This window comes from Neofelis nebulosa, chromosome 3 (assembly GCF_028018385.1).
Source record: "Neofelis nebulosa isolate mNeoNeb1 chromosome 3, mNeoNeb1.pri, whole genome shotgun sequence".
In the NCBI taxonomy this organism is placed as follows: domain Eukaryota; kingdom Metazoa; phylum Chordata; class Mammalia; order Carnivora; family Felidae; genus Neofelis; species Neofelis nebulosa.
The window spans coordinates 53619267-53634739 of NC_080784.1; the positions used below are offsets into that span (position 1 = coordinate 53619267).

The 15473-nt window shown below is 38.8% G+C and overlaps 1 protein-coding gene and 1 long non-coding RNA gene across 3 annotated transcripts in view; one reads left to right on the plus strand and one right to left on the minus strand.

Annotated features, from left to right (window-relative positions):
• The window catches only part of LOC131506824 (uncharacterized), a 34585-nt gene extending 34277 nt beyond the window's left edge, over positions 1-308 (minus strand). The window contains exon 1 of the long non-coding RNA XR_009259165.1: positions 52-308. This is a non-coding gene — a long non-coding RNA (uncharacterized LOC131506824). The remainder of the gene's footprint in view (positions 1-51) is intronic.
• Positions 309-706: 398 nt separating this feature from the next.
• The window catches only part of MTMR9 (myotubularin related protein 9), a 51800-nt gene continuing 37033 nt past the window's right edge, over positions 707-15473 (plus strand). The window contains exons 1-2 of one of the 2 annotated variants that reach the window (XM_058720838.1): positions 707-1290; positions 14404-14512. In XM_058720838.1, coding sequence (XP_058576821.1) covers positions 1109-1290; positions 14404-14512 — 291 coding nt within the window. In that variant the 5' untranslated portion in view covers positions 707-1108. The remainder of the gene's footprint in view (positions 1291-14403; positions 14513-15473) is intronic. The other variant, XM_058720837.1, reaches the window with a different exon arrangement.

A 15473-nucleotide genomic window follows, 5' to 3' on the forward strand; every position in this document is an offset into this window, starting at 1 on the left:
GGTGGCTATGTGGTGGTGACCAATGTCCTCCCCGCCCCCCGCCCTAGGTACCTTGATTTCACAGATCTAGATGAAGTCCAGTCTCCGCTACAGACTAAGATTTAGCAAGCCATTTGAGCTTCCTCACAGGATAGGATTAAATTTTTCCTCTTCTGCGCATTGTGTGTTATTTCTACCTAGGTCCCTCTCATATGTGTTTGCATGCTTTTTCTTACTCTCGTTCAAGGTCACAGAACCTTAGCGCGGCGCTCTCTGGGAGTCTGCGGTGCCGGCCCTGGGTTCCTCCCTTACACCTGCGGTTTCTCTACGGTCACAATCACTGATTCGATCGCACACTTGCCATCTCACGGAGAATGGAAGAAAATCCTCACACTTTACGTCAGCCCCACGTTGTGACGAGCCCTTGCAGGGACTACTAAAGTGCAGGGAGGCAGGCAAGGACCTCTTCTCGTCGTCCCTTCTTCCCTGGCCTTTTCTGATCAATATTTGGAAGGGGTGAGAAGGACGGTGGTGGGCGTGAAGGCAGAAAGGCTCTTTTTCCTGGTAGGAACACAAACCTTCGGGTCCTTGTTTCCGAAAACATTCTCTTCGGACCTGGGGAGGGGACCGACTTCCGGCTCTGACTTCCCTGCCTTTCTAGTTTCGAGCTCCACCGCTTCCGCCCAGAGTTGCCCTAGGCTCCGGCTCCGAGCAGCTACTTCCGCCAGGAGTCCCAAGCAGCTCGGTCTCGGAAACTGACCCTAAAGCGGCCTCCTCCTTCTCCCTTCAGCCTGCCCACCTGAGGTCGGGTCCCCAGGTGGCGGCAGAGGCTTGCTGGGCCTGTCGCGGAGCGTTCTCTCGGCCCGAGACCTGGACCTGGGGCACCGGGAGCACAAGAGAGACGCCCGGGCCTGGCCCAGCCCCAGCCCCCGTCTTCCCGCGGCCAGTGACGGTGGCCACAGGCCTCGCCGCGCCCACCCTAGCCTGGGGCGGGGCCCGGCCTCCCCGCCCCGTCCCCGCCCCTCCGGCCTGCCCCGAGCCTGGTCAGTCTGGTCCCCAGCCCTGCGGCGGTGTAACCGCCTCGGACCTCCGGGACTCGGCAGTCCCGTGGCTCCGGCCGCGGGGCAACATGGAGTTTGCGGAGCTGATTAAGACCCCGCGGGTGGACAATGTGGTGCTGCACCGGCCTTTTTATCCCGCCGTCGAAGGGACCTTGTGTCTGACTGGTCACCACCTGATCCTGTCTTCTCGGCAGGACAACACCGAGGAGCTGTGGCTTCTCCATTCAAACATCGACGCCATCGACAAGCGGTGAGTGCCCATCCCACCCCCTTCCGTAGGGAGCTTGGGGGACCTTAGGTGGACGTCTGAGGCCACGCGATTCAGTGTTTTCCTTGCGCCCCATCGCCTAACCCGCCAGCAAAATGAGCCCTCTTTGGCCTAGATTGAGGATAGGAATTTTAGAAAGCAGAAAACCATTCAAACGAGATGCCTGATTTCCGTTAAATCTGGGTGGAATTTCCAGGGTTGTCACATGTTATTCTGATTATCATTTTTGGTACATAACATCATTTGGGTGGATTTTCAACCTTAAAAAAAAATTTCTTCTTGCACCATCATATTCCTTGTATTATTGATTATTGATTGCCTGTCACAGTTCTTGAAGTAGTTGAGTGTGATTTAGGTAAAGTCTTTAGTTGCCACTTTTGAGGAAAACTCCAAGAACTTCGTATGTAGTGTCTAAAGTTCACAAAACTTTTTTTTTTCCTTTCCCTCAAACATGTTTGGTTGATCATATTTCTCCTTATTTCTTACCTTCTGGGTCATCAATTGAATACTTCCTACCATAGGAGATTTAATATCTTTTATTTATCCTTACTAAGGTCTGCTTTTGGAAGAAACAGAATTGGCTCTTAATCAAAAATATTAATTTGTTAACCTCTTTTTTTTTTCTTTTTGCACCCCAGACTCTGTCTTTCCAAGGTGGTGTCTCAGAGTCAAAAAGTTATACATCCATCTGCAGTCAAAATTCTTACTTCCCCAATGGCTCTGTGTACTTAACTCTAGCCAGGAGAAGGTGAATTGATCATCCAGTTTACACTAAAGTATAAATGAATGACAACAGCCTTTTTTATTACCTCTCAGGAAAACTTGGATATTAAGAAGATTCCTAGAGAGGTTATGCCTTAAAAGAAAATAATTTCTAGTGGTAGAATTTGAATGGTATGGATGAATTGGTGACAGATTTATTTATTTTTTTTCAAGCAGAGGATTCTTGCTAGACTCCTCAGATCAACCTTCTCCTGTGTAAAAGTTTTCGATGGTCTCTTCCTGGCCTGCATAATAAAGCATAAACCTCTTAACTCTATCATTTGTGGTGCTCCGTGTCTGGCCCTAACTTACTTTTCCCACTTGGGTTCTTGCCATTCCCTTTCACGAACCCTTTTTATTAGCCAGTCCTCACTCTTTATTTTTGCTCGCCGTGTCCTGCATTCTCTTGTGTATATCTTATCGATGCTCTTCCTTCTGCCTGGAATGCCGTGTTCCTCCCAAGTTTGTTAAAGATTTATTGAATGTTGTTAGGGTCTAGACATTTTGGGAGGCTTTAAGAACATCGAGATGAATAAAATATAGTGCTTGTCTTTCAGGACTTCATAGGCCATCATCCAACCTCTATTCGTCTATCAATATTTAGTTTAACCCTGTTAACTGCCGCCTCTTTTTGTAGGTTCTTCCTACAAAGAAGGAATTTCCACAACTAGAAGTAATTCTCACCTTGAAATCCTTTAGCTCTTTAATTATACCTCTTTAATAAGTGTATGTTACCATTTGTATTTTGATAGTTACATAGATGTTAGCTCCTTGAAGTCAGTACTTAACATTTGGTTAATTTTTATCTCTTTCCAAACTCCTAACGTGGGCACATAGGCATATAGGAAGTATAAGATGGATTGACCCCCGAATGGTCTGTGGCGCTATAAAATACAAATTACTTATTTATTTTTTTAATTTTTTAAAAATGTTTTTTATTTATTTTTGAAAGAGAATTAGACAGAATGTGAGTAGGCAAGGGGCAGAGAGAGAGGGAGACACGATATGAAGCAGCCTCTAGGCTCGGAGCTGTCCGCACAGAGCCTGACGCAGGGCTTGAACCCACGAACCCACGATATCATGACCCAAGCCAAAGTCGGATGCTTAACTGACTGAGCCACCCAGGTGCCTCTGAAGCAGAGTTTCTCCTCACCACCAACTCCCTTTTCTTTTTTTCTTATTTCTTTTTCTATGGTTGCTTTTCACACTTTCATTTCATCATATTTACGTAGCATTTACTACATGCCAGGCCTGGTAAGGCTAACAAAGTATATAAGACATGACATTTTAACCTGTTAGGGCAGAAATGACAAATTGTGTATACATTTACCTTTTTCCCCAGGAAGCAGCATGATGTGATGGAAAGAGCACGAGCTAGGTGGTCAGACCAGAGTTTGTTTAATTGTTGTGGTCAAGAAATACTTCCATGTGTCTTCTATGTGCTGATCACTGTCTGGGCTCTGCAGGTACAGTTGTGACTAAGGTGGTTGAAGAATTTGTGTACCAGTGGAGGAGATTCAAATAAATCAACAAATAAGTAGATAACGATGTCAGGTAATAAGTTCCGGGAAGGAAAATAAAGAAAGATGGGAGGGTACAGAATGCCCGTGTATTTAGAAAGAATTTCAGAGAAGACAAGTGACATTTAAATGAATGACATCTGAATGAAGAGAGGAAGCTAGCAGTGTGAATATGGGAAGAAGGAGCATTCCAGCCAGAGGGATCAGGGAATGCAAAGACAGGAATATGCTAGGATTAGACAAGAAAAAACATAGAGACCAGTTGGCTGGAGGGCAGTGAGCAAGAGTAGAGGCTAGAGGCATAGCAGAAAATGGTTGGAGGGATAAGCAGGGGCCAGATGGTGTAGGGCTTTATTTGCCGGTGTGATGGTTTTCACAGGAAGCCCCTGGAGAGTTGAAAGCAAGGAAGTAAGAGCAGACAGACTTTGTAGATGATTCCGGCGACTGGCAGAAAATGGATTGCAGAGGGGGAACAGTGGAAGCAGTGGGCCCAGTTAGGAGACTGTTGAATAGTTCAGGGAAAGGGCAGTGGTGACTTTAGAGTGGAAGCAGGGGCACCTGGGTGGCTCAGCAGGTTAAGCATCGGACTTCTGCTCAGGGCATGATCGCACGGTTCGTGAGTTCGAGCCCCGCATCAGTTTCTACACTGGTGATGCAGAGCCTGCTGGAATTCTTCCTCTCCCTTTCTCTCTGCTCCTTCCTCTCTCTCTCTCTCTCTCTCTCTCAATAAATAAATAAATAAACTTGAAATAAAAAAAGGAGTGGAAGCAGTAGTAGCATGATCAGAAGCAGGCCAGTTTGGGGTGTGTTTTGAAGGCTGAGCTGCCATGCCTCGTGAGTGAGTTGCAAATGCGATGTGAGAGGAAGAGCAGTATTAAGGATGCCTCTTTTAGTGCTGCCTCCGGTGGGGTAGGTGTCCTTGGACAAGCCACTTAACCTCTCTGAACATCACTTCTATCACACAGAGGAAGACAGCCCTTCTCGTATCTAGTAGTAACTTCTATTTGGGTAACACGTCACAGGCTCATGTAGTGCTGTCGTGCACGTTGCATACATAATTTGATGTGGTCCTTTCAGCACGCAAGGTGTTACACAGGTTTTACAATTATACCTTTTTCTTTTCATGGACCTCACATGTATAGAGTTGAGTTAATCCTACTCGGTTGATGACTTGTCATTTTCAGGATGGATTCATTACAAGGTTTTCTTGTTTTTGTTTTTGTTTTTTTTAATTTGATTCGTCTTCAAGCCCTAATTTTCATGCCTGTTTTCTACCTCATCCTCAGTCCCTATAGGCAAGTAATGCTGAGTGTTGCTATTTGTCCTTGGATATATGTATATTCCTATAAAATCTATAGCACTATCGTGTGAGTTTAATTTCCCTCAGTATGAGTATGTTGCAGATCTTGTTCTATTTCTCAACATTAACTCAGTACTCTTGTTCAGGATCTCTTCCTATTGCTGTGTGTACATCCATTTCACTGTTTCTGATGGCAGAATAGAATCCCAAATTATCTACCACATTCTACTTTTCTGACCCTCCAGAGAACCTCCAACTTCCTGCTGTCACGACATATTCTGCCCCTCCCCCGCTTCATGTGTAAATTCTCTCCCTCTTTTTAAAAAAAATTTTTTTTAAATGTTTATTTATTATTGAAAGTCAGAGAGAGTCAGAGCGTGAGCAGGGGAGGGGCAGAGAGAGAGGGAGACACAGAATCCAAAGCAGGCTCCAGGCTCCGAGCTGTCAGCACAGAGCCCGACGTGGGGCTCGAACTCACAAACCTCAATATCATGACCTGAGCCGAAGTCGGATGCTTAACTGACTGAGCCACCCAGGCGCCCCTCTCTCCCTCTTAAAAAAAAAAAAAAAAGTGCTTAAAAGTCTTTCTAGAATTGATTTGCACTGGTTCCATGTATACTCTTGAGGTATTATTCTTTACTTGGACATGGCAAATGTCTTCTAGTCTCTCACCCATTTGTTGACTTTTCTGTGGTGTTCTTTGTTGAACAAAAGGCCTTAATTTTAATTCAGAATTCATCAATTTTTACTTTATTGTTTGTGCTTTTTAAGTCATACTGAAGAAGATCACTAGGATATTCTCTACATTTTCTTCCATATTAGCTTTATACTTTTACCCTTCACTTTTAGTACTTTAATTCATTTGGATTCTACCTTAATTTCAAGTGTTTTTCTCCATGTAGCAAGCCAGTTTTCTTAATACCATTGTCTAGCAACCCATTCTTGACTGATGCATCATAACATATATCAAGTGGTTTCATATATGTATAGCTTTCTCTGTGTCCCATAAGTTTTGTAATGTTATGTGTTTGTTTCCATTTGTTTCTATTTTTTCTAATTTACTGTGTGATTTTTTTTCTTTGATCCCTTGGTTGTTTATGTGTTTAAGAAAATTTTTTTAATGTTTATTTTTGAGAGAGAAAGAGATAGAGTGTGAGCAGGGGAGGAGCAGAGAGAGAGGGAGACACAGAATTGGAAGCAGGCTCTGGGCTCTGAGCTGTCAGCATGGAGCCCGATGTGGGGCTCGAACCCACAAACTGTGAGATCGTGACCTGAGCCGAAGTCGGACGCTCAACCGACTGAGCCACCCAGGTGCCCATGGCTTGGTTGTTTATAAGTGTAGTGTTTAATTTCCATAATTTTGCGAATTTCCCAGTTTTCCTTTTGTTGTGGATTTCTAATTTCATCCCATTGTGTTCAGAGAAGATACTTTGTAAGATATCTGTCTTTTTAAATTTATTGAGGCTTTGATTTGTGACCTAACATATGTCAATCCTGGAAAATGTCCCATGTGTATTCTGTTGTTGTGTAGCATGTACATGTCTGATGTGTCTAGGTGGTTTATTGTGTTAAGTGTCTATTTCCTTATTTATCTTTAATCTGGTTGTTCTAGCCACTATCATGAATAGGGTATTAAAGTCTCCAACTATTTTTTCCTTCAATTTCTGTCAGTTTTCGCTTCATATATTTTGGTTGCCTGTAATTAAGTGTGTAATATTTATAATTGTTATATCTTCTTGCTGTGATGAATCTTTTTTCACATATAAAGTCCTTCCTTGTCTCTTGTAACCACTTCTGATTTAAAGTCCATTTTGTCTGAGATTAGTATAACTGTACCTATTGTCTTTTGGTTACTGTTTGTGTGGAATATCTGTTTTCTGTCTTTTCACTTTTAACCCCTTTGTGTCTTTGAATCTTGAGTCTCTTGTAAGACAGCATATTGTTGGATCATACATTTTTTTAAATGTGTATTTATTTTGAGAGACAGGGAGACAGAGAGAGAGAGAGAGCAAGAGAGAGAGAGAGCAGGGGAAGGGGAGAGAGAGAGAGAGAGAGAGAGAGAGAGAGAGAGAGAATCCTAAGCAGGTTCCATGCTGTCAGTGCAAAGCCTGACACAGGGCTCCATCCCACGACTGCGAGATCATGATCTGAGCTGAAATCAAGAGTTAGGTGCTCAACCGACTGAGCACCCAGGTGTCCCTAAACACATTTTTAAAAAAAGTTTTTTATTTTATTTTGATAAGAGAGAGTGTGTGAGTGGGGGAGAGGGGCAGAGGGAGAGGATCCGAGGCAGGCTTCACACTCAGCGTGGAACCCAATGCAGGGCTCGATCCCACCTGAGCCAAAATCAAGAGTAGGATGCTTAACCGACTGAGCCACCCAGGCACCCCCAGACCATGTTTTTATTCATTCTTCCAGTCTCTGTCTTTTGATTGAACGGTTTGTTTAATGCATTTATATTTAAAGTAATTTTTGATAAGGAGGGACTTCTGTTACTGTGCTGTTTGTTTTCTATATGCCTTATAGCTTTTTAGTCCCTTAATTACTGTTCTATTTTGTATGTAGTTGATTTTTTGTAGTGAAATATTTAAATTTCTTTCTTGTCTACTTTTATGTATATTCTGTAGCTATTTTCTTTAAGATGATCATAGGCATTACATTTAACATCCTGAAGTTATAACACTCTAGTTTGAATTTATACCAGCTTAACTTCAATAGCATACAAAAAATCTACTTCTTTATAGGTCTGTCCCTACTTTTTTTCATTGTTAATGTCACAAAATTACATCTTTATACATTGTATGCCCCCAAACATAAACTCATAATTATTGAAAATGCATTACTCTCTTAAATTATGTAGTAAACAAAATTTGGGGTTATAAACCAAAGTTATAGTAATACAGTAATATTAACTTTTATACTAATAATCTTTTCTTTGAATGTACTAATCTGTTAAATCATGTAGAAAACAGAAAGTGCAATTACACACCATTATTACATATTAGCTTTTATAATTACCCATGTGTTTACCTTTATTGAGATCTTTATTTTTTCATATAACTTCAAATTACTGCCTAGTGTTCTTTCATTTAATCTTGTAGGACTCCCTTAAGCATTTCTTTTTTTTTTCTTTTTTTTTTTTAAGTTTATTTTGAGAGAGAAAGCATGAGGTGGGGAGGGGCAAAGATGGAGGGAGAGAGAGAGAATCGCAAGCAGGCCCTGCACTGTCAGCATAGAGCCTGATGCAGGGCTTACACTCAGGAACCATGAGATCATGACCTGAGCCAAAGTCAGATGCTTAACTTACTGAGCCACTGAGGTACCCCACCCTTGAGCATTTCTTGTAAGATAGCTCTAGTGGTCATAAATGCCTCAACTTTTGCTTATTTGGGATTATCTTAATTTCTCCCTCACTTTGGAAGGACACTTTTGCTGGATATAAGATTCTTAGTTGACAATTTTTTCTTTTAGCACTTTGAATATATTAGCTCACTGTCTTCTGGCTTCCAAAGTTTATGATGAGAAGTCTGTTTATTATCTTATTGTGGCTCCCTTGTATGTGACAATTTACTTCCCTCTTGCTGCTTTCAAAATTTTCTCTTTGTCTTTTGAAAGTTTGATTAAAATGTGTTTTGATGTGGTTCTCTGAGTTTATCTTATCTGGATTTTGTTGAACTTCTTGGATGTTTATATTCATGTCTTTCATCAAATTGGGGAATTTTTCAGCTATTATTTCTTCAAATATTCTCTCTCTCCCTTTCCCTTCTCTTTCTGGGACTTCCACAATGTGTATGTTGGTTCTCTTGTTGGTATCCCACAGGTCCCTTAGGCTCTGTTCTCTTTTTTTCAATCTTTTCTCTCTGTTCCTCAGACTCAATAATTTTCATTTTCTTATTTTCAGGTTCATTGATTTTTCTTCTGCCTGTTCACATCTGCCTTTGAATCCCTCTCGTGAATTTTTCATTTCCGTTATCGCACTTTTCAGCCCCAGCATTTCTTTTTGGTTTCCTTTTAGGTTTTCTCTCTCTTCATTGATATTTCCATTTTGTTCACACATCACATTCTTGACTTTCTCTACATCTTCCTTTAGTTCTTTGAGCATCTTTAAGACAATTGTTTTAAAATCATTGTCTAGTGTATCTGCCATCAGGTCTTTTTCAGGGAAAGTTTCTGTTGATGTATTTTTTTCCTTTGACTGTCCCATACTTTCCTGTTTATTTGTATGCTTTGTGATTTTTTTTTTTGGTTGAACATTGAACATTTGATCTAATAATGTGGTGATTCTGGAAATCATGTTTTTCTCCTTCCCCAAGGTTTGCTCTTTTTTTGTTGTTGTTTTGTTGTTGTTATTTACTTTTGTTGTTGTTGATGTTGTTATTTATTGTTGTAAGCTTTCTCTATGCCAAGGATCAGCCTAGAGTATAAATGTAAGGTCATCTTAGGGTTGTTTTTGAGCCTTTCCCTGGGCATTTCCAATCCTAGTTTTCCTGATTTATGTAATTGTCTTTGAATGTCTTAGTCTTTAATGTCTGTCTCCTGAAAGGAGAAGAGTGAAAAATGAAATGCAGGCAGGGAGGGGAAAGGGGACTGTTGTTTAAAACTCTGGAAGTCACTTGTTGGGGAGAGGCTTACAACAATGGGGAAAGATGCAATAACAGATGCAATAACCAGATGTCCACTGGCCTCTGCTCTTCTGTGATCAGAAGCAGCAATCAGCTAGCACACAAATCCTGATATTTGTAGGACAGGATCTCTTTTCTCTGATGTTTGGAGGACAGGGTCTTTTTTGCCCAACCTAGCTTCTGCAAGCTGTTTGTAAGTTGCTCCAGGAACGTGTGCACAGCTGCCCACCTCATGGGTAGGATGCATAGCTGCTGTTTTGCTAAGAGCTGAATTTATCCAAAACTTACCATCCAGGTCTCTGGAACTCTGGAAGTTGCAAGCCTTAGTAGACTCTAGAGTTATAAAACAGTCACATCAAACAGATCATGCCAATGAAATTGCTGTCTAGGTTGGGAGACAGATTCCTGGTGCTTTCTATTCCACCATCTTCCCAGAATCTTTCCCTTTACTGAGTTTTGAGTGTTTTTAAAAATATATAGTTTAGGGGCGCCTGGGTGGCGCAGTCGGTTAAGCGTCCGACTTCAGCCAGGTCACGATCTCGCGGTCCGTGAGTTCGAGCCCTGCGTCAGGCTCTGGGCTGATGGCTCGGAGCCTGGAGCCTGTTTCCGATTCTGTGTCTCCCTCTCTCTCTGCCCCTCCCCCATTCATGCTCTGTCTCTCTCTGTCCCAAAAATAAATAAAAAACGTTGAAAAAAAAAATTAAAAAAAAAAATATAGTTTAGATACAAGTCTTTTATTATATAAGATCTGCAAATATTTTCTGTCTGTGGCTTGGCTTTTCATTCTCTTTAGCAGTGTCTTTCAAAGAGAAAATGACTTAAATTTTGAAGAAGCCCAATTTACCAGTTCTTTTATAGATTGGGGTTGCGGTGTCTTATCTTAGAAATCATTGCCTAACCCAAGGTCACAAAGATTTTTTCTCTTTATCTTCTAGCACTTTTATAGTTTTAGGTTTTATCTTTATGTATATGATACATTTTGAGTTTTTATATATGGTTTACCGTATATGTGTGTATGTATGTATATTGCATATAGATATCTGATTGTTTTGCCCTTTTTTCAATGCATTGTCTTTGCATCTTTGTCCATATATAAATAGAACTGTTTCTAGACTCTTTTTTCTGGTTCATTGATCTGTTTATCTTGATGCTGTTACCACACTACCATACTGTCTTAATTACAGTAGCTCTATATTAAGTTGAAATTATGTAGTATTACATAATTGTTCTAATTAAAAGTTCTGTCTATTTCAATCATTTGCATTTCCATATGAATTTTAGAATCAGCTTGTCAATTTCTTTAAAAAAAGCCTCTGATTTTGATGAGAATTGTGTTCAATCTGTTGATAAATGAATTTGGTAAGAGTTAACATCTGATATCTAAATATTGAGTGTTCTGCCCCATGAACAAAGTGAATCTCTCCATTTATTTTATTTAGGTCTTCTTAAATTTCTTTCAGTGATGTGTTGTAATTTTCATTTACAGATCTTAGGCATCTTTTGACAGATTTTCCTCTAGTCCACATTTTTAGATGCTCTTTCAAATGGTATTTTAAAAATTTCAATTTCTAATTGCTCATATGTATTAATTATGTTTTTTACTTTTTGTATTTTATAATACATTGATGTCTTAAGCCCCTTGCAGACCTGGAGTGGGACTGCTTCCACCCAGGGTTAGCTATTTCCTAGAGATAGCAAGAAAATTGCCTGCAAGCACACCTTTGATATGCAGACCAACCAATCTCAAGTCCATACCCGCATCTGCTTCCTCTTATCAGGCTTCTGCAGTCAGGACCACTATTCTCCTGTCCTAAATTCTTCCAGGGCCAGGTACCAGACAACCAGGGATCACTGGTATAACCCAGAGCCTGACAGAATTATTCAAACTCTAATCCTAAACTTGCTCAGCTCACCTACCCTGCCTTTCCCATTCTTTTCTGTGAAACATCACAGAAGTTCTGGCCCATCCTTTCCTCTCGCTCTGTCTGCCTCCTGACTGTCCCAGATGCTTCCCCATGTGGCTCTGAGTGACATAGTTTGCCTCTCCTGTTGGGAAATGTGAGTAACAAAATAACTTTTCAGTGACAGTTATCTCCTGATCTATCAGCCTCACCATCCTGAATAAAAACCAAATCCTGGGCGTTTTAAACAATTGTTGCGATAGTATATAGAAATACTATTGATTTTTGTGTATTGAATTTGTATCTGGCAGCCTTACTAAACTCATCTTTTAATTCTAATAGCTTTTATGTATTTTTCATTGGCTTTTCTAAATAGGCAATCATGTCATCCTCAACTAAAGACCATTTTATTTCTTTGTTTTCAATCTGGATGCCATTTATTCATTCTGGTTTTGTTTTTTTGTGGTTTTTTTTGTTTTGTTTTCTTTTGTTTTGGCCTTATTGCACTGGCTATTAACTGTCAATACAACGTTGAATAGAAGTGGTGAGAGTGAACATCTCTGTTATTTCTGATATTAGTGAAAAAGTATTTAGTTTTCACTGTTAAGTCTGTAATTAGTAGTAGGGTTGTTTTGTTTTTGTTTTGTTTTGTTTTGGTAAATGCTGTTGAAGATGTTTCCTTTTGTTCCTAGTTTGCTGAGAGTTGAGGTTTTTTGTTTTTGTTTTTAAAAATCAGGAATAGATGTTGACTTTTGTCAAATGCTTTTTCTATATCTATTGAGATGATCATGTGGTGTTTTTCTTTTTTAATTTGGCAATATGATAAATTGCTTTGATTTTCAAATGATAAACCCCAGTTGCTTATGATGTATTATCCTTTTCACGTATTGTTGGATTTAATTTGCTAATATTTTGTTTAGAAATTTTGCATCTGGGTTCATGAAATATATTGGTCTGTAGTTTTCTTGTAATGTCTTTTTTTTTTTTTAATATATATATATTAGGGTTATGCTGGCCCCATGGAATGAATTGATAAATAATTGCCTTTTCTTCAACTTTCTGGAAGAGTTTGTCTTGAATAGTATTTTTTCCTTAAACATTTTGTAGAATTCATCAGTGAAGCCACCTAGACCTGAAGGTTATTTTGTTTTTGTTTTTTGTTTGTTTGTTTGTTTATTTGTTTGTTTTGGTGGTGGTAGGGAGGAGATTTTAATGAACATTTCAGTTTGTTTAATAGCTATAAAACTAATTAGGTTCTCCTTGAGTTTTTGTCTTCTAGGAATTTGTCCATATCATTTCCCTTGTTGAATTTATTGGCATAAAGTTGTTACTAGTATTTCCTTTAATGTTTTTAATGCCTGTAGAATCTGTAAGGATTCTCGTTTCTCTCCTTACTGGTATTGGTAAATTGAGACAGATTTTCTTTTTTCCTGATCACTTTGGCAAGTGGTTTATTGCTTTTATTATTTTCAAACAATCATTTTTGCTTTTCTTGTTCCCTATAATTTTTTTTTCTCTTTCATTGATTTTGGCTCTGATCTTTATTATTTAATGTCTTCTGCTTTGGATTTAATTTGCCCTTCTTTTCCTAGTATCCTGGAATCTGAAGTCACTATTATGAAACTTTCTTTTTTAATATAGATGCTCTCCTCAGACTATCAGCCCCACCCAGGTGTTCCCTCTCCTGTGGCCTGGAAACTCAAAACAGTAAACTGGGGTATTTGTAGGACTCATCTTGTTTCCCATCTCCCAGAGATCTCTGTTCTTTGTTGCTTGATGTCCAGTGTCTTGAAAACAGTTCTTTCTTATATTTTGTCCAGTTATTTTGGTTGTTTCAGGTGGGAAGGTAAGTCTGGTCCCTGTTACTCTACCTTTGCCAGAAGTAGAAGTGCCAAGAATGTGAGTTTTCAAAATAAATTTTATAAGCGGCATTCTAGTGTGTTGATAGGTTGTGGATGTCTGGTGGAATTATCTTTACTGGGATTTGACCCGTGCTGATAACGTCTGCTTGTCCAAATTAACAACGCAGTGGTGAGAGGCATAGGGATGCTTACAATTCAGATGGTGTTCAGAAGAGTGGCTGTAGGAGATGTCTTTCTAAACTGGGCAAAAAGTAGGTTAAATGAACAGCATTTGGACAATCTAAGAATTCCTAGTTAAGGAATACCCAGAACTATTAATGGAAAAGATTTAGGGCCAACCAGTGGCAAAGCAAAAGAAAAATCAGAGCTGTTAGCAAGTACTGACAAAACAACTACAATAAAAGACAAAAATTCCAATAAAGGTAAAATTACATTTGCACAAAATTTACTGATACAAAATTTGTGATTAGATATGACATTGGTTTAGAATAGATATTGCAAGCTAATAGTTTTTAAAGACTGAAAAAGAGATATTTATATTTAAAATCAACTATTAAACTTGGAAGTAAGTAAAATCTGAAATGAAGTGTTTTCCTACGTTTCAGAAATACCTCTGTACAAACACTTACCACATTAATTACAGATCTTTTTTCTTCATTCTTTGAAGCAAGGTCCCAAATAATTTTCATTAAATGAATTGGCCTAGTATGAATTACTTTATGAATTTGAAATGTTTTAAAGTACATATATTTAAAATAATTTATGGCTCACATTTTAGTAATGCAGGCTTGCCTCTTCCCTAACTAGACTAATTGGGGAGAAGAAAGGTGAATGTAGATGGTAATTCTTTTTTCTACATTCTTTTTTCAAGGAAATAATCATATGCTTAAAGATAGAGACATATATGGGGGTGCTTGGGTGGCTCAGTTGGTTAAGCATCCAGCTCTTGATTTCAGCTCAGGTCATGATCTCCTGGTTTGTGAGTTTGAGTCCTGTATTGAGATTCACACTGACAGTGTGAAGTCTGCCTGGGATTCCCTTTTTCTCTCTCTCAAAATAAATAAATATACTTTTTTTAAAAAGATAGAAATGTATATGTTCCTAAGCATAATTTGTAATTTTTTACAGATTTGTGGGACCACTGGGTACCATCATCATAAAATGTAAAGACTTTCGAATAATTCAGTTGGATATTCCTGGAATGGAGGAATGTTTGAATATTGCCAGTTCCATTGAGGTAAATGTTTCAGAAGCAAAATCTGGTGAAAGTAAATAGTAATAAAAAAGAACCTTATATTCTTACTCAGTATAGCTCTTATGTTTGTTTTACTAGATATTTGGTCATGTTCTATGACTCACATATTGAAAATTGTTAGGAAAAGCCTCACCCGGATTCATTGTTATAGGAATGTATTAGGATTTTATTGACTTATATTAGTTTTTAGTGTTCTGGGTTCCTTATTCCTCCAGGTTCACTCATTGTAGCATTTGACAGAATTTCCTTCCCTTTTAAGGCTGGATGATAATCCATTGTATGTGTATATGGTAAGGCTTTTGTTAGAAGTTACTTCTTTTATCAAAGCAAATAATTATACCAATGATTATAGCCCTGTGTTTGTTTTTAGCAAGTCTGAAGCAAACAGAGAATGTTTGCTTGTCTTAGGCAAATGTTTGCCTAAGACTAAAAAGTGTGTTTGTTTTATATTTGTATAAACAGTATTGACTGTCTCTTCAGATTTCAAATAATAGAAATTTTACTTGGATAATTTAATATTTAAATTGAGGAGCTCACTTCATTTTCTTCCCCATTCAAACCAACTATTTTGGTTTACACTCAAATTTTAAATTGCCTTATTTTAAATCATTGCTACTAAATTATAGTAATTAACTTTATGTTTATGGTATTTTCTAGATAATTATAGACACACTGATTTCTTTTCCCTCCGTCTATGAGTGACTAATCTGGTCTTTGTATCCAAAACAAATGCTAGCGGCTTAACTATTAAAAGGAGGCAGAAAGGTTTAAAAATCTATAACTAGGATCATGTTTGGTTTCTAAACAAGAATAGAGAAATAAAAAAAACAACTGTTGTGGTGCTGAGAAAATGGCATGTAACCATTTTACCTTCTGCCTTTGCTAAATTTTCGTTAAAGGAAATGAGAAGATGAGCTGAACTGTTTGTCTTACATATCTGTCA